Source organism: Carcharhinus amblyrhynchos, chromosome 20, assembly GCF_965287045.1.
Source record: "Carcharhinus amblyrhynchos chromosome 20, sCarAmb.v2.hapA, whole genome shotgun sequence".
Classification (NCBI taxonomy): Eukaryota; Metazoa; Chordata; class Chondrichthyes; order Carcharhiniformes; family Carcharhinidae; genus Carcharhinus; species Carcharhinus amblyrhynchos.
Window position 1 is genome coordinate 7,025,327 of NC_137343.1, and position 25,704 is coordinate 7,051,030.

Below are 25,704 nucleotides of genomic sequence, written 5' to 3' on the forward strand. Positions count from 1 at the left end.
TCAATATAGGGGAAGTTAAAATTTCCCACCACAACAACGCTGTTACTTTTACATCTTGCCAAAACCTGCCTACATATCTGTTCCTCTATCCCCCACAGGCTGTTAGGAGGCTTATAGTAAACCCTAAACATTGTGACTACACCCTTCCTATTCCTGAGCTCTACCCATATTGCCTTGCTGTATGAGGCGTCCTCCCACAGTACAGCTGTAATATTCTCCTTAACCTGTAGTGCAACTCCCCCACCCCTTTTTACATCCCCCCCTCCAACCCGCCTGAAACATCTGTATCCTGGAATATTAAGATGTCAATCCTGTCCTTCCCTTCACCAAGTCCGTGTAATGGCAACATCAACACAGTTCCAAGCACTAAATAAGCTCTAAGTTCATCTGCCTTACCTGTTATACTTCTCGCATTGAAACAAATGCATTTCAGTCCACCAGACCTTCTTTGATTAGCAACCACACACTGCCTGCTCTTCCTCAGAGTCTTATCAGGCAACCCACTTGCCCTTGGACCTTTTGAGGTAGGTGGTCAATTAACGATCACATTATGATTAGAAATGGTAATGGCCAGAATTGAGGGTAATAGACAGATGTGGATTAAGGTGTTTTTTTAATATATTATAGAAGTTCAAATAGTGATTATCTCGGTATTGAATAGAACAAAATAAAGGTGCTATGTAGCTAGGTTTAGCCTCACTGATACTGTTGCTGAGGAACATAAGAACATAAGAAATAGGAGCAGGAGTAGGCCATCTAGCCCTTCGAGCCTGCCCCGCCATTCAATAAGATCATGGCTGATCTGTCGTGGCTCAGTTCCACATTCCCGCCCTCTCCCCATAACCCTTAATCCCCTCGCTTATCAAAAACCCATCAACCCGCGTCTTAAAAATATTTAGCAAGGTAGCCTCCACCACCTCAACGGGCAGAGAATTCCAGAGATTCACCACCCTTTGAGTGAAGAAGTTCCTCCTCAATTCCGTTCTAAACCACCCCCCCCCCCCCTTTATCTTGAGGCTGTGTCCCCTAGTCCTACTGTGCTTTCTGAGCGGGAAGAGCCTCTCCACCTCTATCCTATCCATCCCATTCATCATCTTATACGTCTCAATGAGATCTCCCCTCATTCTTCAAAACTCTGACGAGTACAAGCCTAGTTTATTCAGCCTCTCCTCATAGCTCAATCCCCTCAACTCCGGTATCATCCTAGTAAACCTCCTCTGCACTCCCTCCAAGGCCAAAATATCCTTGCGTAAGTACGGCGACCAAAACTGCACACAGTACTCCAGCTGCGGCCTCACCAATGCCCTATACAGCCGCAGCAAGACCTCCCTACTTTTATATTCAATCCCCCTCGCTATGAAGGCCAGCATTCCATTAGCCTTCCTGACCACCTGCTGCACCTGCAGGCTGGGTTTTTGCGACTCATGCACAAGGACCCCGAGGTCCCTCTGCACCGTTGCATGCTGCAGTTTTTCGCCATGTAAGAAATAGTCCTTCCTACCATTATTCCTCCCAAAGTGGACCACCTCGTACTTGCCAACATTAAATTCCATTTGCCATTTCCTGGCCCATTCGCCCAGCCTATCTAGATCCTTCTGCAGACTCTCCACACCCTCCGCGCAATTTGCCGTTCCACCAATCTTGGTGTCATCAGCAAATTTCGACACCATACACTCGGTTCCCTCCTCCAGATCATCTATATAAATGGTAAATAGCTGAAATTGGAACATGGTACAATGGTAATTCTTAAGCGGCTATGAATAATGCAAATTAAAATTCTTTATGAAATTTTTTTTTGGAAAACATTTAGATCAGTGCTACTAATGTGGAGAAAATCTCAGATTAGCTCATGTCCATTAGTTTTATTAGCATACGCATGCTGGCACTGTGATTAGCACTGCTGCCTCACACTGCCAGGGACCCAGGTTCGATTCCTGGTTTATGTCACTGTCTTTGCACGTTCTTCCCATGTCTGCGTGGGCTTCCTCTGGGTACTCCAGTTTTCTCCCACAGTCCAAAGGACATGCTGGTTAGGTGCATTCGCCATGCTAAATTCTCAGTGTACCCAAACAGGTGCCGGAGTGTGGTGACTAGAAGATTTCGCAGCAACTTCAGTGCAGTGTTAATGTAAGCCCACATGTCACACTAATAAATAAACTAAAGTTGAATTTAGACAACTGGTTTATGTCAGAGTTATCAGCGAAGTTTCTTGCAAATTAATATGACCAGCAATTCAGAAGTTATGCAATAACCAGCACTTCACTCTTAAACAATGCAAATTGTCGTTGTAGTATAATCTTTACACACCTCGTGGAAATATTCCAGGATCCATAAATGTTGCCATGCTGAAGTTTGCCAAAACAAACAGAAATATGAGGCCATTGTAGACTGGAATTGCTGGAGAGATTTCTTTTGTTAGCCAAGGACACCTGTTGGAAACAGAAGATGATACAGGTTGGGAAATGAATCAAACAATGCTGTTTCTTCTTAATTTCTATAAGGTAATCCTGCAGGGAAGGGAGAAGAGTGTGACTGAACAGCACTGTAACATTCACAATCTTGTCTCCAGCAAATGTTAGCGGGTTAAAAGGGCTGTTAACACCAACATGAGTCTCATCCTCTGCCACAACAGCGAGAGAAGAAAACACGAAACAAAATATGTGGATACCCTGATGAGGAATCAGAACTTGTTTTTTTTAAAATGGAAAACGCAATTTTAATTAGTTGCATATCATCGATATTATATAATTAATGAATCCTTTGGACACAGCAATACAATTTCTGTGTCAATGCTCTGACATACTATACATCATTTACACGACCACTTGAAGAACAAGAATAATCAAAGTTTAAGTTTTATATCACAGAATCAGTATGGTGTAGAACGAGGGCATTTGGCCCATCATGTCTGCACCACTCTCCGAATGAACAACTTACCGAGTTCTACTGTTGTGAAAAGATAAAGATAAGTTAAGAAAAAAAGACAAAAGAACCGCTGCAGTTCAAAACAGGGGAATTTATAACAGAGAACAAGGAAATGGCAGAGCAACTAATCAACTACTTCAATTTGGTCTTCATGGCGGAAGACAGAAATAACTTCCCACAAATGCTATGGAACCAAAGGTCTAGTGAGGAGCAACTGAAGGAAATTTGTGACTAAAAAATGGGACCGAAAGCCAATTAATCCCCAGAGCCTGGTAGTCTAGATTGCAAAACAAAGGTGGTGGCCATGAAATTTGTGGATATGGTTGTCATCTTCCAAAATCCTATAGATTCCAGAACAGTCCAGGCAGAATGAAGTTGGCAAATATAACCTTATTTTCAAAAAAAAAGGAAACAGAAAATTACAGACCAGTCAGTAGTAGGCAGATACTCAAGTCTAATATAAAGGATGTGATAATAGGACACTTCGAAAACATTAATGGCATGGATTTATGAACAGCAATCATGTTTGACAAACCTACTGGAGTTTTTTTCAGGACGTAACTAACAGAATAGGTAAGGAAGAACCATTGGATATGGTGTATTTGGATTTTCAGAGAGCTTTTGATAAAGTTCCACATAAGAGGTTAATGTGCAAAATTAAAGGACCTGGGATTGGGGATATGTTGTCATGGATTGAGAATTGGGAGTTTGCAGACTGGAAACAGAGAATAGGAATAAATGGCTATTTTTCAGAAGGGCAGGTAGTGACTTGTTGGGTATCGTAGGGATCAATGCCTAGGTCCGACCTATTTAACAATATGCCTCAATGATTTGGGTGAGGGAACCAAATGTAATATTTCCAAGTCCGCAGACAACACAAAACAAGATGGAATAGTAGGTGAAGAGGGAATAAGGAGGCTTCTAGAACAAGTCTTAGGGTGTCCAATTAGGACTAAGATTAGAAGAAACTTCTTCACTCAGGTGAAGCAGCTGTGGAATTCTCTACCACAAAAGATTGTGGAAGCAAAGTCACTGAAAATATTTAAGGAAACAGATTTCTAGACTCTAAAGGAGTCAAGGGGAGTGGGGAAAGAGCAGGAGGATGGCACTGAGATAGGAGATCAACGCTGATCATATTGAAGGCTCCTGTTTGCTATATTTCTCCCATCTTCTCCCTGTAACTCTGCACATTCTTCCATTTCAGAAAGCAGTCTAATCCCTTTTCAAGTACTTCCACTGAATGCGCCCCCACCACACACTCAGTCTCAGCATTCCAGACCAGCAGTGGAAGGGTCTTTTTCTGGTTGGAGGTCTGTGACTAGTGGAGTTCCACAGGGCTCTGAACTGGGACCTCTGCTGTTTGTGATATATATAAATGATTTGGAAGATGATGTAACTGGTGTGATCAGTAAGTTTGTATGCGACACAAAGATGGCTGGACTTGTGGGTGGCGATGAACATTGTCAGAGAATATAGCAGGATATAGATAGGCTGGAAAATTGGGCAGAGAAATAGCGGATGGAATTTAATCCAGGTAAATGCGAAGTGATGCATTTTGGTAGAACTAATTTAGGGGGGAGCTACACAATAAATGGCAGAACCATCAGGAGTACAGACACACAGAGGGACCTGGGTGTTCAGGTTCACCGATCCTTAAAGGTGGCAGCAAAGGTGGAAAAGGTGGTGAAGAAGGCATATGGCATGCTTGCCTTTATAGGATGGGGCATAGAGTATAAAAGTTGGTGTATGATGTTGCAGCTATATAGAACATTGGTTAGGCCACATGTGGAATACCGCGTCCAGTTCTGGTCGCCACACTACTAGAAGGACATGGAGGCTTTGGAGAGAGTACAGAAAAGGTTTACCAGGATGTTGCCTGGTATGGAGGGTCTTAGCCATGAGGAGAGATTGGGTAAACTGGGGTTGTTCTCCCTGGAAAGACGGAGGATGAGGGACGACCTAATAGAGGTGTATAAAATTATGAAGGGCATAGATAGGGTGAACAGTGGGAAACTTTTTCCCAGGTCGGAGGTAATGAACACAAGGGATCACAGGTTCAAGGTGAGGGGAGCAAGGTTTAACACAGATGTCAGAGGGACGTATTTTACACAGAGGGTGGTGGGGGCCTGGAATGCACTGCCAAGCAAGGTGGTTGAGGTGGACACACTGAGATCATTTAAGACTTATCCGGATAGCCACATGAACAGACTGGGAATGGAGGGAAAGAAACGATTGGTCTAGTTGGACGTAAGAGCGGCGCAGGCTTAGAGGGCCAAAGGGCCTGCTTCCTGTGCTGTATTGTTCTTAGTTCTAATCCTCCTCTGTGAAAAAGTTCTCTTTCATGTCACAATTGCTTCTTTGACTAATTACTTTAAATCTGTGCCCTGTGTTTGTGATTCTTTCATGAACATTTTTGGCTCATCTGCTCTGTCCACAAGGCTCATGATTTTGAGCACTCGTATCAAACCTCCTCTCAGCCTTCTTTTCTCTTGGGAAAACAAGAGCTAAACTCTTCAATCTATCTTCATAACTAAAACTCCTCATCCCTGGAGCCATTCTCATGAATTTCATCATATACATTTCAATTCTAATATAAAATTTAAGTTCCAAGTATAAAACACGTAATAACAAACATCAGGGAATGAAAATTAAATTTTAATTGCTCCATCACTGGCAGCTGTGCCTTCAACTGCCTTTGTCCTAAGCTCTGGAATACTCTTGAGAAACCTCTCTATAGCCCTCTCCATCCTTAAGGTGCTCCTTCAAATCTACCTCTGAGCCACTGAAGTAGATGTCACAACTGTTGTGCAAGAGGTTAGTCAGTGTCAAACTCTGTCCAATAACTCTCCTTGGGTCGTTGATGTATCTTTATTGCAGCGTGCCTACTGAAAAGCCATTTTAAAAATAGATCACTTTCGCCAAAGGCACTGCTGGCTAAGCGAAAATTCCATGGTGAAAGAAGAAAGGCTCACATTTCATTGCAGAATGGGGTCTGCAATTTAACTAATAGGACCTTTTTCTTCACTTACAAACTGGCAAAGACAGCAGTCTAACTAATGACTTCAGCAGCATAATGTGCAGAAAAAGTATATAATAATGAGAAAAGACAAAATGTTTATAATGAATTGAAAGAGCAAAGTGCAAAACTTCTGTGAGATTTTTTTCTTTGTGTCTGCGTGGGTTTCCTCCCACAGTCCAAAGACGTACAGCTTAGGTGGATTGGCCATGGTAAATTGCCCCTTGTTGTACCATATGTATGTCGGGGGATTAGCAAGGTAAATGTGTAGGATTACAGGGATAGGGCAGGTGGTGAGCCTGCACATGTTGGAGAGTCAATGACCCTGTAATGCTCCTTTGAAGTGCTTTGGGATGTTTTGTTACCGCAAAGATGTGTTATAAATTGCTATTGGTGAACAATGTTGAAAGCAGAACTTTTTCTTCAGTTATATTCAATCGCTATAATACGTTATGGAACATCACGATCTGTGTTCATATTTCATCAAATATACTTCACATTGAATAAACATATTATTTTACAATTGCTGTTGTTCCATGGAAACCCGAATTATAAAGAACATTACAAGATGTCATAAGTGACCTCTGGATTCATAGGTTCTGGATTCTCAGCAACAAGATCTGGACAACTGCTGTTTGTGCAAAAAAATACAACTCCAAAATGCATCTCAACCACTGGGACAACTGTGGAATTGGAATGATACTGAATGCAGTCTCAATGTCTACAAAACAAAGGAGATTGTCATCGACTTCAGGAAGCGGAGTGGAGGACATGTTCCTGTCTACTTTAATGGGGACAAAGTGGAATGGTCAAGAGCTTTAAGTTTTTAAAACATCCAGATCACTCACAACCTGTCCATGTCCCAAATGAAGACAAAAAAAGCTCAACCCACTTAAGTTTGTTCTAAGATGATTCCTACATTGAGCATCACAATATAGTTTTGTTCATTTTGATGTACACCATACATCAAGTGTGTCGATCCTTAATATCTTTCCTAGTCTTAAGCGATTCCTGTGGCTTCTCAAGCGCATGTAAAGGTTAATTTTGGTTAATTTGTACATTTCTAAGCTGCTAATATTGTTAGTCTACTGCAGTACTTACTTACTTACATGAAGCAACCGTAGCAAAAAAAACTGTTCTCTTCAAACTTTCAGAGGCACAAAGCAGCAATGATTAAATAGAAGGAAGGAGTTGCATGGGTTTTATAGGTTCTATAATCAAGACATGGGTAGAAATGACAAAGACTATAATTTGGACATCCCTGCTATTTATGCGTGCTATAGTCCAGGAGGAATACTTGCACCTCTCTACTATTCTATCTTGTAAAGTGCTATTAAAGGACAAAGATAATGATTTTCAACTGTGCACACTTAAAGGAGTCATATCAGCCTGTGAGAAACCTTGGGATATTGCAATTCGGAAAGTGATCGTCTAGTAGTATTATTACTAGACTGTTAATCTAGAAACTAATGTTCTAGGGTCCCGGGTTTGAATCCCAACACGGTAAATAATGGAATCTGAATTTGATTTTAAAAAAAAATCAGGAATTAAGAATCTACTGATGACCATGAAACCATTGTTGATTGTCGGAAAAACTATCTGGTTCATTAACGTCCTTTAGGAAAGGAAATCTGCTGTCTTTACCCAGTCTGGCCTCCTACATGCAACTCCAGAGCTACAGCAATGTGGTTGACTCTCAATTGCCCTTCAAGGCCAGCCAGTGATGCCCATGTCCCATGAATGAATAAAATAAAGATCCTTTCCAATTATTTTAATGTAATTATTGAACACTAATGGCATTGAGAATCTCGTTCATAGTGGCTACCAACAGCTCTGAAGAAACTGCATCATCACACTAATGGCATTGAGAATCTAGTTCATAGTGGCTACCAACAGCTCTGAAGAAACCGCATCATCACATTGTCAATAGTCATATCTCAACACAGTGACTGCAGGTACAAATTGAGGGAAGCTGACAGAAGCCCTTATCTCAAGTAACAGCACTTTCTAAACAAACACAAAAAAATTAACATTTGCAGAAGTTGAGATATTGCTCATGAGGTATATCAAAATCAACATAACACTTTGGCAGATGATATAATGGAGATGCTCTCTTCCAGGATCGAGCACATAATCTAAGTTCACACCGTAGCATCTTAATGAGGGAGTGCTGCATTGTCAGAGGTGTCACTGTTAAACAAAGCCACTGCCTACTCAGATAGGTATGAAAGATTAAGGAGCAGAGAAGTGTATCCCAAATTGAACGTTGAGGCCTGATTGCTCCAACATTATTCATGGTCATGTTTCCCTAATTTCTCTGATAAACTATCAGATTTATTGAGTTCCGTTTCAGCATGATGGGATTTGAACTCATGACTGCTACGATGTGAGCCAACCTTAACTACTACATTACTGCCCTGATAAATAAAACAGCATCGTAGTACAATTCCACCCTAAGGATATGGTGGCATAGTGGTATTGTCACTGGATTAGTAATCCAAAAATCCAGGTAATGCTCTAGGAAATTAGGTTCAAATCCCACTGCAGTAAGTAAAAAACATCTGGAATTAAAAGCATTTAAAATCATGGTTGATTGTTCTAAAAATCCAACTGATGTACTAATGTCCTTTAGTGAAAGAAATGTGGGCAGCATGATGGCACAGTCGTTAGCACCGCCGCCTCACAGCGCCAGGGACCTGGGTTTGATTCCAGCCTAGGGTGACTGTCTGTGTGGAGTTTATACGTTCTCCTGGCTCTATGTGGATTTCCTCTGGGTGCTCCAGTTTCTTCCCACAGTCCAAAGATATGCAGGTTAGGTAGATTGGCCATGCTAAACTGTCTTTTTGTGTCCCAAGATGCGTCGATTATGGGGATTAGTGGGATAAACGTGTAGGTTACGGGATAGGCCTAGGTAAGATGCTCTGTCGGAGAGTCAGTTTAGAGTCGATAGGCCAAATGGCCTCCTTCTGCACTGTAGGGATTCTATGAAATTCTCATCCTTACCTGGTCTGGCCTACACGTGACTCCAGATCTACAGCAATGTGGCTGACTTTTAATGCTCTCATTTGATGGGCAATTAGGGATGGGCAATAATGTTGCATTATAATAGCATTGAAACCCATGTCCCACGAATAAATAAAAAGATACTAGCTGGGATGCAATATCACCTGCCCACCTCAAAAATGATGGATCCAGTAGCAGAGCAGGAATAATTGGCCTTAAAGTTGTCAACCTTCTATGGTTGCCCAGAAATGCGAAGAGTTGCAGAATGATGCAGCACAAAAGGAGGTCCTTCTGTCCATTGTGCTTTTATCAGCTCTTTGAAAGATCTACTAAATTAGTCTCACATAGCAGCTCTTTTCCCATTGCCCAGCAAAATTTCCACTCCAATTCCTTAGAATTTGCTTCCACCATCCTCCCAGCAAGCACATTCCAGATGATAACAACTTGCTGAAATCTGCACCAACTCACCGACACCACGTACCCTCTAGTTCTTTTGCAAATTATCTAATTACTGTCTCTTTCGATGGCTGATTCTCCTGCCAGTGCAAGCCGTTTCTTCCTATGCACTCTAACAAAATCCTTCATAACTTTGACACCTCTATTAAACCACCTCTTAACCTCCTCTGCTTGAAAAACAATCTGAACTTCTCTACTCATTTCATGGTACCATGAGAAAATTACACTGAAAATGCAAGATTTCAAACATTCATTATTCTTTTGTTAATTCATAGCCTAACTTACTTCCTTTGGTTGTTACAGCTATAGATAACATCAGCTGAGAGATGTACAGGGACATTTTTTATCCAAATGCTAAATTTAACTCCGCTGTGCTATCTGAGAAACTGTGCACTTTTTAAAAAAAATGAATCCTTGCAAATATTATCCAGTGAGAAGAAAATGCTCTAGGGTATCTCAGCCCATTGAGAATATAACTGATGGTTCTACTGAAGCAAAAATGAACAATCATTTGTATTAAGGCCCCACAGAAAATTCAGACCCCACAGTGCAGGAAACCAGCAATGGTAAAATGTGTAGAGCATAAGACATAGGAGCAGAGTTAGGCCACTCGGCCCATTAAGTCTGCTCCACTGTTCAATCATGGCTGATATTTTTCTCATCTCCATTCTCCTGCCTTTTCCCCATAACCCCTGATCCCTTTATTAATGAAGACAGGAGAGGAGACTAGATGTTTGGAAGTGGAAGACAGGAGATAATGAAAATAACGAAAGGAAGTTGTTGTTAAAGGTGAGATAATTAAAGAAGATGCAATGATGAATGCAAGTCGATGTACATTTTGGAATTGTTTCCAGTGTTGCACAATCCTGCATATAAATCTTGAGTTATAGTGAAAGTTCAACCCTAGAATTGATTTTTTAAAAAAATCTTTCTTCACATTTTGTGCTATGATTGGAAACTCCTACAAACAGCGGTGATCTGGTGCACAGTCATCACTTTATTTATAGATTCCAACATTGTACATCTAAAATAGGGTTTCTCATATTGTCATGGATGTTCAGTCTGTCAGCTATTTTCTAACCATCATGAATCAAATACAAAAAAAACTACAAACATTCACTGGGCTTTGAGAGTGGAACTAATTGGATAAGTCTTTCAAAAATCCTGGTGTGATGGGCCGAATAGCTTTCTTTGGTGCTCTATTGATTCTTTGTCTTCACCCTCAATACTGCAAAATGCAGCCAGCCTGGCCTCAACTTTTCTGCCGCCCCCATATTTCAAGCACTTTGATATTTGGAAGCCTCATGGACACAACATTCAATAGCTCAATGGGTGTCCGGTGGGGTTCAACTGGTACCACACTTACCTCACAGTTAAATGGTTGCAGTTTAACCTCTCCAGGGCCTTGAGTACAAAATTTAGGGTGTCATTCCTTTGCAGTACCAAGGGAATATTACATTTGCCCCATCGGGTGCAAGTGAAATGATCTCATGGCACAATTTAAAGAAGAACAAGGGAGTGCCCCCTGGTGGGTTGACCAATATTTATCCCCCAACCAACACTATTAGCCTAGAGAGAGATTATCTGGTCAGTATCACCGCTGTTTGTAGGAGTTTAACGTGTGCAAATAGGTTGTGTGTTTCCGACAGTGACTACACTTCAACAGTACTTCACTGGCCTCAAAGTGATTTGGAATATCCTGGAGTAATGAAATGCAACTCTTTGTCTTTCAATGAGTAACCGCCAGCCCCCACAGTTAACCAGTGTTCCGACCAATGCACAAAAAGCTTTTTCATCAAATGAAAAAAACCGAATCCATTTACTAACAGCCAATTTATAAATATGTTCATCAGTGGACATGCCACAGAATGCAAGCTCTCATCTACAAGGCAAAATCGAGTAACTCCACTCTAAGTTGAATATTCAGTTCAAATCTTTTGTCATCTAAATTTTTTTTAAATTAATTTCTTTGGACACAAACTCTTGTGAATTCAGAATATTCAATCCAATATCTTGATGCAAACAAGATAAATTAATCTTTCCATTTTACTGCACTTGGGGAGGCAGGGAGTGAGAAACTGGAAATACACCTTCTTGGCTTGGCATGTGTGGAGGAGGGAGACAGAATGCTGCCCTATTCTGGAAATGGACGAGGGGAACGGAAACAGCAACAGATTCTAAGTCGGTAAAAAGAATGAATAAATAATTGAGTGGAGATAGGGGGAAACATGATTGGAGAGGAGTACCCGTATCTTAAGGTGGAAATTTCTGCAACAGCTAGAAACAGCAGACACAATTGCAATAAAGTTACATTTTAGAAACATATTGGATGAGGCAGTGGAAAGAGAATCAACAAGAAGCTTCAAAAGGGAACTGGACAAATACTTTAAGGAGCAAATTTTGCTGAGCTATGAATAGTCTCCTTACAGACAGTTTGATTCTATGAATCCTTAACTGAGATCTTCACCAAAAGATTTCTACTAGTCATTGTAAAAACAAACTGGTTTTCAAAAAGCGCCCAAACATTAATTACAGATGATGGAATCAATGACGACTAATAATATCTTTGTATCAGTTTTGTTTTACAAAAGCAAAGAGAAAACATTTTGAACCACAACAGCTGGCTGCACATCCCATGTAATGTATCCCAGATTGGCTCTTTTCATTCATCTGCCAAAACATCTGTGTTGCTGAGGTCTGAGTGATTCACCAGATCAAGTACAATGCAAAGCACAACAGATGTCGTCCCAGTAAGGAATAGTGGTGATATTTTGGACTAGCCTTTTGTTCATTAAACTCTCCACCCATCAGGGTGCCTTAAAGCAGGAGACTCTAAATTTCAGGACTATTCCCAGAAATTCAAATAACCAGGCAGTACATGCTTCAGTGTTACGTTTGCTTATTCATTCACCCCAGAGGCTTCAGAATTGCTGTTATTTTGTTGCCCGACTGGTGGATACAAAGCAGATGAGAACATCGAATGCAAATAAAGGGGAACATGGATTGAAGGTATGTGGCCTCTTCCAAGGCTTTATTGCAGTGCACCCACATGATCCACAGAAATAAAAAATTGAACACCCTGCCTTCAAGGAAGTAATTAAAAAATCTGAAATAGTAATATCTCATGGTCAACATCTGAAAAAGGCCAAGGCTGTAAATAATCAAACAGTGAAAGTTTTGTTTGATTTCAGATGTTGTTCACTCTTGTGAATTTGAGATATTTCTTCTGCCCCATTTTGATTCTGAATAGTTCCTTTATTTGCAAGGCAGAGGATATTATATGTTCAAATTTTCAGTTCCCTCTTCTTCCCATCCAACTCCTGAAAATGCCTACAATTTCCTTTCAAATTCAAAGGCACATTCATAAATCCCATGAGTCAAATATTCCAATGAAAGGAATGATCGTTTTCCGCTCAAATATTAGAAAAACAGGAAGAGGCCATTCAGCCTCTCCAGCCTGTTCAACCATGGCTGATCTGCACCTTAAGGATAACAAACCACCTTGACTACTGAATCTAACCTGGTAACCATTGTTTGTGGAGATTACATTCAAATTTCTCAGTTTTTAAGATCCTTGTACTCCTTGTGCATATAGGAGACAAGAACAAATTTAGAGACATTTAATACAAGAACAAAAAGCAAAGCTCTTGCCTTGAATATTTTTTCTATTTTGCTTTTACAGTTTTATATAGTTGAGGACTCATATTTGCTGTGTGTTTGTTGGAATGGTTTCTACTGGAACCAACAGATGACAAACTTGAACAAATCTGTTCAATTTGAAAACTCTTCAAACATCTCAACACTAGTTAATTTCTATTTAACCTGCAGTGGTGTAAATAATGAAACTCCACAGTATAGTTTCCTGATGATTAAATGATATGCAGTTCTGTAGATACATGGGAAAATGAGTAAAACAAAAGCATAAAGCTACTTCGCAGAATTCAATTACAACAGCATTTTCTCTAATTTTTCTTTTCTAAAATCTATGTTCTCTGGTTACTGCCTCTCCTGCCAGTGGAAATAGTTTTCCTTTTCTGATGCAATCACAACCCTTCATGATTTTAAACAGTTCTAGCAAATCTTATCCATAACCTTTGCTGATATAAGCAGAATAATCCCAGCTTCCAGGCTTTCCACATTATCAGAATTCCTCATTCTTGATGTCATTCTGGTAAATCACAGCTTGATATGGCTCCTGCTCTGCCCAAGACTGCAAGAAACAACAAAAGTCACGAATGTAGCCCAATCTATCACGCAAACCAGCCTCCCATCCATTGACTCTGATCATGCTTCCCACTGCCTCGGTGAAACAGCCAGCATAGTTAAGGACGTCACGCACCCCGGTCATTCTCTTTTCACCTTCCTCCATTGGGAAAAACATGCAAAAGTCTGAGGTCACATACCAACCAACAACTTTTTCCCTGCTGCTGTCAGACTTTTGAATGGACCCAGCCTGCATTAAGTTGATCTCTTTACACCCTAGCTATGACTGTAACACTACATTCTGCACCCTCTCCTTTCCTTCTCTATGAATGGTATGCTTTGTCTGTATAGCATGCAAGAAACAATACTTTTCACTGTATCCCAATATATGTGGCAATAATAAATCAAATCAATCGCCTCTGCACCCTCAAGGCTTTTATATCCTTCCTAAAAATATGCTGCCCAATGATTTATAAAGATATTCCATACCTCCTTTGTCATCCTCTTGTTTCTATTTATAAAGCCAAAGATCCTATTTGCTCTTCTGGCAGTTTTAACAACTTGTCCTGTCACCTTCAAAGTGATACTATTCCAAAAGTAATTTTGCTTGTGTATATTACTCATCCTTCCTTCACCCTCATTCACCGATACCACTCACTTTGTTCACTGAGTCTCATTTCAAGCCTTTGCCGACTGACCTTTTCAGCTGGCATCTCAATAATACAGAACAGCAGACAGGCTGATGTCTATCCCCACCTGGGAAAACTAACTGATCGCTGGGCAGTGCCATATTCCCATTTCCAAATAGCAAAGATAACATTACAAACTTTGTTCTCACTAACTCCAAGGGGCTCACTATCAAGTATTGCATCAATTTATATACTTATACTGGAAGAACAGCCCACCTGAAATGAGTGGCGTACTTCGACTGTTAAGAAATGTTAAATTTCAAAGTCCCAATTTGTGTCATATTCATATCTAATTGCATCGCTAATTCCACTAATTACAATAGACCGAATGGGATTGCTGTTTTAAATGCTTCGTTTGTGCTTTTTGCTCTGCTGCAGACTTAATTCATCCACTCTTTTTCCACATCCTGTCCCATGAGTTAGTGTGTGAAAAAGCACTGTAATAATTAATGAAAAACGCACAGCTTGCATTGAATTAATTTTCCTACCTATTGTATTTATGCATGGCACAGAACAGTTAGAAACTAAAATACCAATCTCCTGCTGAGTTCAGATGTTGCACATGTTAATACTCAAATGTTTAAATGGATGTTCCAGGAGCTGCAACTAAAGGTGAACACAATCTTTTTAAAAAGCAACATAATCTTGAGACATGTTGAAACCTCTAAGTAACTAGTTGCAAAAATGGAAAATTAACTAAACTTGCAAAAGCACAAGCCATTTGACAATGGTTTATAATGAATCGTGGTACACGTGCATAATAATACAAAGATAGGCATGGTAGCACAGTGATTCTGCTGCCTCTCAGCTCCGAACACTGTGCAGAGTCTGAACATTCTTCTCGCGTCTGCATGGGTCTCCTGCGGGTGCTCCAGTTTCCTCCCACAGTCTGTAAAACGTACTGGTTAGGTGCATTGTGCACTGCTGGAGTGTGGCGACTAGGGAATTTTCACAGTAACTTCATTGCAGTGTTAACGTAAGCCTACTTGTGACGCTAATAAATAAACTTTAAATTTAAAAAAGGTACTTTGAAATACAAGTGATTACAGCACACCAGCTTTTGCTCAGAAATGGTAATGTTTCATGCATTTAATATTAATTAAAATGCTCTATCGCTCGTGCCTACTTTTCCAGATATCCCACTGTAACCTGGTGCTTTTTCACTTTTCAACTATTGGATAGTTTGTAAATTTTAGCAATACAAAGGTAAAACGCTAGATCAATGTTTGCTTTCACTCATCTTTGCTCTTCATTTACTGCTTCCTCACCGACTCAAGAGGCTAAGCTGAATATCGAGTGTTTGAGTATCTTCCAACCAAGTAATGTGCCCTTTTTTCTATCCACCCCCCACCACGTTCCATCAAACAGCTGTGCCTTCAGTGTCTAGGTCCCACATTCTGGTTCTCCCTCCCAACATCCTGCACTTCTTCACCTCCCAATCTCCTCCTTTATGGTCCTTCTTAAAACCCGGCTCTTTAGCCAAGGCTTTGTACAACCTTCCCTTGCTTGACTTTAAAGAATCTCTTCTTAAGGCACTTTGTGAATGTCTATGTTAACGCCACTATATTCGTATATTCAGGAATCAATCAGGAAAGAACGTCCACTCATTTGATATCAAACTTCTAATAAATTTGCACCCATGCTGCATTCTTGATGATTAATAGAGTAATTTTCCACAGGAAACTGCGCATGCACGTGGTAAATAATTATGCCCTGAACCAGCATTCCATTAGGTAGTGCACAAATGAAAATGAGCTCCTTGAAGCAGAACTGCAGATACCTCTAGGTGGCAGCACAGATAGATGTCATCATTATTCCCAAAAATGTAGCTTCATTACTTTGATGGCAACACTTATCTTAATTACCGATCAAATCTCACTTTATCTACAGCAAATTACTGTGGAATTATCCTTGGTTTATTTTGGTTAACAAGTTATCTGTACAAATAAGAGGCAGTTTGAAATGGATGCAGGTGATGCATGGAGTGGCTTAACCAAAGCATCTAATTGCGCAGCACAGGGAATTCAGCTATTCAGCTTACTCTTGGTTTAATCCTAAGCGTTGCAACATCTTCAATCACATTTACTTTGACCTCTTCATTTTTTACGTAAGGTTTGACTCCCGGTACTATCGCAGCCAAGGAGACTTGTTCCAAAGTCTCAGCCAACATTGCTCTGAATTAGGGGAGGTCAACTTTCCCATCAGTTCTTTATCCCAGTGTTTGGGAAAGAGCACGTGCCTCTACTTGACACCTCTCTCACACCGTCTGAATCCATGTTCACGCATCCCATGACCACAGTCCCAATGTGTTGCGCCACTGGTCAGTTACAATCCCCAAGACTGCAACATGGGCACAAGGCAACACACACAAGTTGTGAAAACCTAGGATTATGGAGGAAAAAAAAACTTAACAGCTATGAACTATCACTTCATGGCGGAACTAAATTAATGGAATGCTGGAATTGATAAGGTGACAAAGTAACCAGTTAAAAAAAAATTGTGTAAGCATTCAACATCACTCGTGCCACAATGCAAAAGTCACATAACAAGCAATGTTTCTAGAGACTGGTGAATCTGCAGCAATTGCTTTTGTTGCAAGACTAAAAATCTTCTAATTCACTTTGCAACAAAACAAACCTTGAATCTGCACACTCCTGATTGGGAGATAACCTTCAATTCTAATCTTTGGTACCTTCACAAGGAATACAGCTCTTATTTTCAAACAGTTGAAACAAACATTCCTAAGCAATACGTGATAGGTTGCTAACTCGCATCACAAATGCCTATGAGCTGACTCTCCAACTTTGTCTTATTGACAAGCGCAGCATTGGTGCTTCTCTAAGAGGGAGCAACAGTTAGACAGATGGCACTAAAAACCTTCTCCATGCTCTTTCTACCACAGCTACCCAAAAGATGCACTTTCATCACAACAACATTGGTGTAAAGGAAATTCCACTTCACTCAGAGGCTAAAGTTGAAGTCGAAACCCAGAACTGGGCTGGACAAGAAAAAAACAACTTGCATTTAGAGTTTATATGATGTCAGGATGTCTCCAAATGTCTAACAACCAATTAAATACTTTAAGTGCAGTCACTGTCTAGTGTAGAAAGGGGGTAGTTAGAGTGAGAGAGTTGGAGGGAGCTGGCTCACACTGCCTCCATTAAGTTTTTAAGCTTACTTATCACTGTCACAAGTAGACTTGCATTAACACTGCAATGAGCCACTGTGAAAATCCACTAGTCGCCACACTCTGGCACCTGTTCGAGTACTGAGGGAGAATTTAGCATGGCCAATCCATTGCATATATGTCTTTCGGACTGTGGGAGGAAACTGGAACACCTGGAGGAAATCCACGCACATACGGGGAAAACGTGCAAACTCCACACAGTGACCCAATCCAGGAACCCAGGTCCCTGGCGCTGTGAGGCAGCAGTGCTATTCCACATGTAGTGTAAATTCACTGTAGTGTCAAACCAAGTTTAAAAAGTGCCAGATAAAACAACTCCCAAAGCAATTATAATCCAACTAAGACTTCTGTCCATACACAACTTGTTGAAACAATGCTGTGAGTGGACTATGCAAATATCTATCCATGCACAAGACCTCAAATTCAGGTTTCACCCAGCGAGTGCAAAGTACTACTACCTGTCAGAGCTGAACTGCAGCTGCTGGAACTCAGATGTAGCCTTACTGGACAGAAATGCAAAGCATCAGAGTCCTAAAAAGAAAACCATCTTTAAAAGTACATACAAGTTGCTGTATTGCAGTTTTTCTTCAAAGGGTGATCTTTGGCTGTTGAGAGGGCACGGGAGCAATAGGATGGATGAATGTTGGACTTTCGAGAACAAATAGGGGAAGGTACAGATTCAAGGGGAATCAGGAAGGTGCCAAAAAGCAACACATCAATGGAAAAGGTTAACATGGGGCTTTGAGATCAGCTGCTGCTGAAGACGAAGTGCCAAGAGGTGCATTGAGTAGGTGGCATGGTGCAGGGCAGCATTCTTGCACGTGCCTTGGCAACAGAACTTGGGTGAGTCAGAGCCAAATATAACAAGGAGGCACATTTTAAATGACACTTCAGAAAGTGTTATATTTCAGCAGGTATACTCTACCCACAAGATTTTTAATAAATGTTACAGTTACTATTTCTGAACAATTCCCATGTTTCTAATTACTCATACTTTGAGTAAAGGCAAATGATTCTGGTCATCTCACCAAAAACTGCAGTGCCTCCACTGAAAAGAACTGGCTCATGCTAAAACCAGAGGAAACAAGTCATTTTATAGACTGGAAGGGTGTGTGCATTCTAAATTGAGTATAACTGTACAAGACAATTCAGTTAGCTGTGTATCTGCCTTTTGGGGATTCCTATGTGAATAATTCCCTGTTAATGTCAGAGTTTGCTGTTTCAGTAACTTAGTCTGATCCTAGTTGAGTCCGTGCAGAAGACTCTACAGTTGTCCTAATGTAGGGACAATGAGATTATGTTCAATCAGACAAAGCCCCTGCTTCTGACTATGATCTAGTAACCAGTGTGCACACATGGGGTGGGCAGAGTTTGAGGTGTGGAAGTTGTCAGAATATCCTCCAAATGTTTGCCAGTGAGACATATTTACATAGGCAAATCTGATCATTTTTCCCCAAAGTTCATTTATACAATGCTCTGAGGTGATTCTCTTTTTGAACAGTCTGTCACGGTTCACAATTGGTTTTAGAATGGGAATTGGTTAGTTAAAACAATTAACTCTTGTGTTACATTGTTGAAATTTCAGTGACAAGCTGGTTTCCAATTTAATGATCAAGAGTTATACTCTGGGAGAATCCTATTCTGTAGAAAAAACGATAAAGCTCCCCCTGGGGTTTCCTTAGATAATAGTCACCTGATTCAAGACAGAGTGCTCCATCCAATCCTGTGTGTCCAATAGTACCACCATCACAAATGCAGCAGGGAATTGTAAAAGTTTTTGTGAAGAGTCTGGCTTTATATTCACTGCTGATAAAGCAAATTCTATGAACGTATTCCTTAAGCTATCAATGATCAGTGAAATGTAATATCCTCTTGTGACCTTTATAAACTCTACTTCAGGGATTTTATACGGAAGTATTTTTGATGTTAGAAACATTATACTAACTTAAGCTTCTGCCTTCTTTTACAGACTAAGCCCTAGCCTGTTGCAGTATTTGATCTTGCTCAGAATGTTTGACCCCAGCATTTCTGGGCTTACTGTTCCTAACTGCTCTTCAAAGTACGATAAGGGTACAAGTGTTAAGTTCCATCAAGTTGCTTTTCACCAGGCAGAGTTGTGATTCTTCAACAAATCTGTAGCGATCAGGATGTGAAGCCATTGCAGGAGATCCTCAGGTTATGATCTGATAAGTAAGTGACAATCTCACTGAACATGGACTACAGGGGTCAGGGATAACGTGCTCTGCCAGTTCAAGGACGGCAATCGAGATTGTTTACCGCAGTCACAAAGATTAGGTCATTTCAGTGTTATGGCAGAAACTGAAACCCTGATTGGAGAGATTTATTTTCATAGATGGCAGTCTTCAGACCATTCAACCTCAGATGATTTCAGCTTCTCTGCTGTTTGGCCATTCACACTCTTATTCTCTCTATGGCATTAGCAGCCTTTTTCTACTGGTTTCTGTGGCTATGATTCACCTTTCATTCCCTCACCCTGCAGTATAAATATCTCTCACTTTCTGTGCCTTTTAGCTTTGACAAAGGGTCATCTAGACTTGAAATGTCGGGTTTTTTTTCTCCTTACGGATGCTGCCAGACCTGCTGAGATTTTCCAGCATTTTCTCTTTCAGATGGCATCCAATTCACTCCATGTGATATAAAGAAATAACAAGTGGCACGGGAGACAGAACAGCTACAGGACCAAACAACATCTTGGCTGTGGTGCTCAAGACCCATTTCCAGAATTAGCTGCGCCCCTAGCTAAGCTGATCCAGTACAGCTACAACACTGGCCTGACTTCGGAGAAAATTGCTCAGATATATCCTTTCCACAAAAAACAGAACAAATGCAATCCAGCCATCACCAAACCATCAGTCTACTTTCAGGCAGCAGCAAAGTGACAAAACGTGTTGTCAACTTGCTATCAAATGCCACTTAATCAGCAACAACTTGCTTACTGATCCTCAAACTGGGCTCCACAAAGATCAGTCAGAGTAGACCTTGGTCCAAACATAGAAGAGCTGAATTACAGAGGTGAGGTGAAGAGTCTGGCCTTGACAACAAGGCAACATCTGACTAAGTGCCCAGGGGCTCAAATAAAATTGAAGCAACGGGAAAGAGGTAAAAGTCTCCACTGGTTCAGTCACATCTAGCATAAAGGTAGTTGGAAATTTTTAATAAGTGCCATCCATAAGATGCACTGCAACAATTCACCAATGCACCTTTGACAGCAACTTTCAAACTCGTGGTCTCTACCACCAAGAAAAGCAAGGGCGGCAGATGTGTGGGAACGCCACCGCATTCATGAAACCTTCCAAGTTCCACACCAGATTTCAGCCTCAGCATGTTGCTGCAAGTATTCCTTAGGGAAGTGTCCCAGGTCCAACTGCCTTCAGCTGTTTCATTAATGACATTCTCTCCAGCACAAAGTCAGAAGTGAGGACTTTTATATAATGTTCAGTACCACTCATGATTCCTCAAACAACACAGTCTGAGCCCACATGCAGCATGACCTAGGCAACACTCAAGATTAGGGATCATAGAATCTCTACAGTGCAGGAGTCTGCACCAACCACAATCCTATCCACCCTACTCCTGTAACCCCTCATATTTACCTCGCTAATACCCCTGACACTAGGGTTAATTTAGCATGGCCAATCAACCTAACTCACACATCTTTGGACCATGGAAGGAACTGGAGCACATGCAGACCCAGGGAGAATGTGCAAACTCCACACAGACAGTGACCCAAGGCCGGAATTGAACCCGGGTTCTTGACGCTGGCCAGTGTCCTTTATTGTTACTGATGCAGTATAATTTACTTCATGTTGATTTTAATCTCAACTAATGCAGTACTCTGTGTTTTTCTGAGTTTTAATGCTCCCCTGGGATTGCTGAGTGGAGTTTATTGAGGGTGATTGACAGGTTATCATGTGACTGAGGAACAGCTATTTTTCACAGATATTCTAGTTTTAGATTTGCTTTCAGAAGCTGCTTGAAGAGAAACATTAGCAATTTTCCCTATGGGGAGTTGGAGTTATTTACTGTTGAAGTGCTGCAGTGTTGGAAGCTGCCAGAGACAAGGTTTACCTCTCTGAGGTTGTGCTGTTTTGAGGATATATCCTTCTCTGAAGATGTTGCTGCCAGGTTCGCCATCCAGAAGCGTTATGAAGTTGGAAATCCAGCATCGCTTCAGCATACTTGTTTTTGTGCTAACTAATGAGGGAGAAGTGTGCACGTCTGAGGGATATTGCTTTACACTGAAACAACAGAGATAACTCGCTGTTACAAGTTATTCCATCCATCGACTCTGTCTACATTTCCCGTTGCCTTGACAAACCCCAGACATTCTTTCTTTTAATAAATCTTTTAATAAAAATACTATGAATGTTTAAATCTTGTAATTGATTAAAGTTCTGCTAATTCTTTTCATCATATTCTAACTATGTTCTCAAATAAACTTTGTTTGAAAGAAGTTTCCTAGTGGGTCACTTGAATAATACTTGGAGTGAAACACCTTATGTTTGCCCTAATGCCAAAATCAAATGGAAAAGTTCAGGTCTAGGATAACTTCATAAAACATTTTGGAGTTTCTGGCCTGGGAATTAACAATACTTCAGAGATAACATTTAGTTCTGGGAAGATTAAAGTTTAAGTTAGAATATAGGATAAATGAAACTGAAGCAACTTGGAGTCTTTTACATTTAAAAAATGGGGGCCATGTTGACTTAAAAGGTTTACAGGTACAAAGATAAGCACTGTAAAACAGCAACTGGAGTTGAGATATCAACACTGCTTGCAAAGCAGTGTAGTCCAGAGAGAGGTTTGGTTTTGGGTGTTGAACTAAATTAGTTTAAAAGCATTCAATGAAACCTGAAAGGCTAAGTCATAATGGAGATGGGTGGAGCTTAATAAGGTTCTCTGTTTCATTTTTTCTGAGTGTCCTGCAGCAGTGCAGAAGCAGGATAATTAAAAGGTGCTGCTCTTAGTAGCCTCCAGGAAGTTAGGGCTCAAGGAATTCTTGGGGAGCTGGGGTGGTGATGGAAGATCGTTGGTTCCATGCTGGAGAAGACTAGGATTCAGAAGCAGCCCTAAGAACAATTTATTGCTCAGTGTAGACTGGATACTAGCGTTCAGACAAACCCTGAGGCAGTTGCAGCTTTGTGAAACTAACAATCTATTGGAGAGTTGGTAAGTAGAGACAGGAATGCAGCTTTCTGAATCCCACAGAATGCAGTCTCAGAAGAGATTGAACAATCAGGAGGTAAGCACTTGAGGCAGTCCGAGTTGGAGCAGCTTTTGAAGGAATTCTGCAGCTGTATACATCTAGAGCAAGGGCAGCATTCACAAGGAAACCCCATAATGTTCAAGATCCCTCCAAATCACAAACCATCCTGACTTGGAGCTATATCACTGTTCCTTCATTATGGGTTAAAAGCCTGGAACTCCCTGCCTAACAACATGTGATTTTGTTACATCCACATGGACTGCAGTGGTTCAGGGCAGCAGTTCATCACCATCTTCCCAAGGATAAATAAATAGTAAGGATTTGGGAAGTGGCAACACATTCAGGGAATGTGAGAGAAAAGTGAGGTTGGATCTTGCAAGGACTACAAGGCTGATTTTTTTTTAAATTTGATGAGCCAGGGTGAAAAGAGTGCTCTTGAAAAGGGAGGGGTTAATACCCAAGGAGAGGAAACATTTTCAATGTCAGTTAGCATTAAGTTTGGTGGTCAATAGTTAATTGAGAATAGATTCAAGGGAGGAGAAAGAATTCTCCTAGACGAGATGAGCTTGATTACACGGGCAGCATAGGAAAGAAACTACAGGAAAAAAATGTTGATTCAGAGCAAGAGGACAGTGGGGTGATGGCTTTGAGAAAGGTGTAGCTTGGTGGATAAGAAGCAGAGCAAACAGCGGAGGCAGCTAATTGGATGATTATGATTTTAATGACAAAAAAATCAATGACCTCTTAGCTTTGGTATAAATGCGAATTGAAGATGCTTTTTTGGCAAAGTAGAAGCAAGGCCTGGCAGCACTTCATGTAAGTGCTTCATGGTAATAATGGACAGCTAGTTTAGATATGCGCCAGATGTGTTCAAGTCTGCTCATTTTGGAGTGAGGATGGAGGGGCATGTAATGGAAATAAAAACATACAAAACTGATGGCAGAAGAGACTAACTGGGTCCATCAGGTCTGCTTTACATCATGCTGGTTGGAAAATCAGGTGGAGCTCCTTTCTCACTTCAAGGCTATCTTCAAAACTGAATATTTTGTCCAAGTTTTTGGGTATCCCATCCAAATCTCTCCTCCTTTGGCTTGATGTCCATTTTCATTTGTATCTTCTATATTGTGATGTGCTTTGGGGCAAAGGTACATAATAAATGCAAACAGCTTTTTATTGCAGTGCTGTTTGGGACATCCTAGCTAAAATAATACTGCTTCATAAAATTACATACTGTATTTTCTCCTTTCCTTCACTAAAAGGATGTATATAAAAAAAATTGATGTGGCACGTTTAAACTGAAGAAAACTAATGGTCAAAGTCTATAAAATATGCAAATGTTGTGTCTTGTCTGATACTCATTGTTTATTCAATGTTGTACAGACTAGTTTCTTTGTAAAACTCTAAACTATCACATCACTTGCACACAACTTAGAGCTCTGCATGTAACCTTCAGGAAATGTAACATTGTGATTTAATTTTGAATCACTTTTCTTCCAACCACAATTTTTTTTTTAACTATAGACACAAGTGTACTGCTTTGCAGTCTTTTCATTTCATTTTTACAGAAGTGCTCTGTCCATGAATTTCATTCATGAATGGGAATTAAGTGTTGTGGAAATTCACTTGGTTGAAATAAGAAACACCTTAGATAATATTCCAAATACGAGAAAAGTTATGACATTGTTCTAATGCAAATTATAGAACATGGAAGTTTAAATTGGTTCGAAATTCAAATTACCCAACTACAAAAGGCTTAAAGTAAATGTACACTTTTGATACCATGTTTTACGCCCTCCCGAATCAATTATTTCCTTCCCACCCTGAAGGCTCTGATTCTTGTTGAATCAGGTGAAATCAAGGCTCCACAGGTGTTGGCAGTAATCCACTGCCCAAAGTGTGTTGCAACGTTTTGATGCGTCAGCACAAGATTTTCCATTAAAGACAGAATTGCAGTCAAGCCTAATCAGGTGCGAGGCCCACAATCTGAAGCCATAACCCTGACAAATTTGTTCATTTCCCCTCCTCACTGGCCCCAGTCACTTGTGTCACTCAACCTCCCCTCAGTCACCAATGCTGAAGTAACTCAATAAAATCTAGCAACTGGATCCCAGACACCATTGACAAGGGAAGTTTTTGTAAAATTTATATTGTTAGATTTCAGCAAAGCTTTTTTTCAGAGTGCCAGACATTAACACATTAATGGAAAGGCAAAGAGTAGGGAAGAACTTTTTCAAGTGGTTAAATAACCAACTCAATAAGACAATATGAAATAATTGTAATTAAAAGAGCAGATCAATTTGGAAATAAATGCCAAGTTCAGTAATGCAGGGATTGCATCTTGGCTGTTTTGTTCATACACAGATCACACAAATGCTCACAGCAGACCCTCCCTCTCTTGCCATTGGACCAAAAGCCTGCTCTGCTGAATCCTGTGATAGTCTGCACACAGCAATAACCCAACACTAAAAAAACGCACAGGCATCTTCTACTCATCAAAATGCAGTTTGGGACATGGAATGTCAGGACTTTCGTGGACAGATCTAATGGCGACATGCCCAAGTGCTGCACCATCGTACCTTGAGAATTCTGGCAATACAGCATTGATACCTAAGTGAGAAGGCTCTGAACACATTGAGTGACATTGTTAGGAACATGCAGAAGTGAAGTTGAGGCATCGGAAAGAACCAAACGTCTAATCAGCCAGACCCTTCAAGCACCATCTGCCGCAAATGTGGCAGAGTCTGCAGATCACGCCGTCTCAGAACGTCATCTCAGAGCCCATCGAAGCAGAGCGGAAACAAGTCATCCTTAACTTGAGGGGCTATCCAAAAACTTTTAGATTGTCTTTCCAGTTCAACTTAAAGCATTAACATTAAATATGAATATTAAAGTTTAAAGTTTGGAAAAATGGAAAAAACTTCCATTTATTTAGCACTTACCTGTTCTCAAGACATCCCAAAGCTTTTAATAGCCAATTAAGTTCTTTCTTGAAGTAGTC

General features: G+C 40.6%; 1 protein-coding gene across 1 annotated transcript in view; it reads right to left on the reverse strand.

Moving 5' to 3' along the window:
* zdhhc8b (zDHHC palmitoyltransferase 8b) overlaps positions 1 to 25,704 on the reverse strand; it is a 249,591-nt gene that overhangs the window by 38,727 nt on the left and 185,160 nt on the right. Inside the window, exon 2 of the mRNA XM_080208028.1 lies at positions 2,308 to 2,429. Coding sequence (XP_080064154.1) covers positions 2,308 to 2,429 — 122 coding nt within the window. The remainder of the gene's footprint in view (positions 1 to 2,307; positions 2,430 to 25,704) is intronic.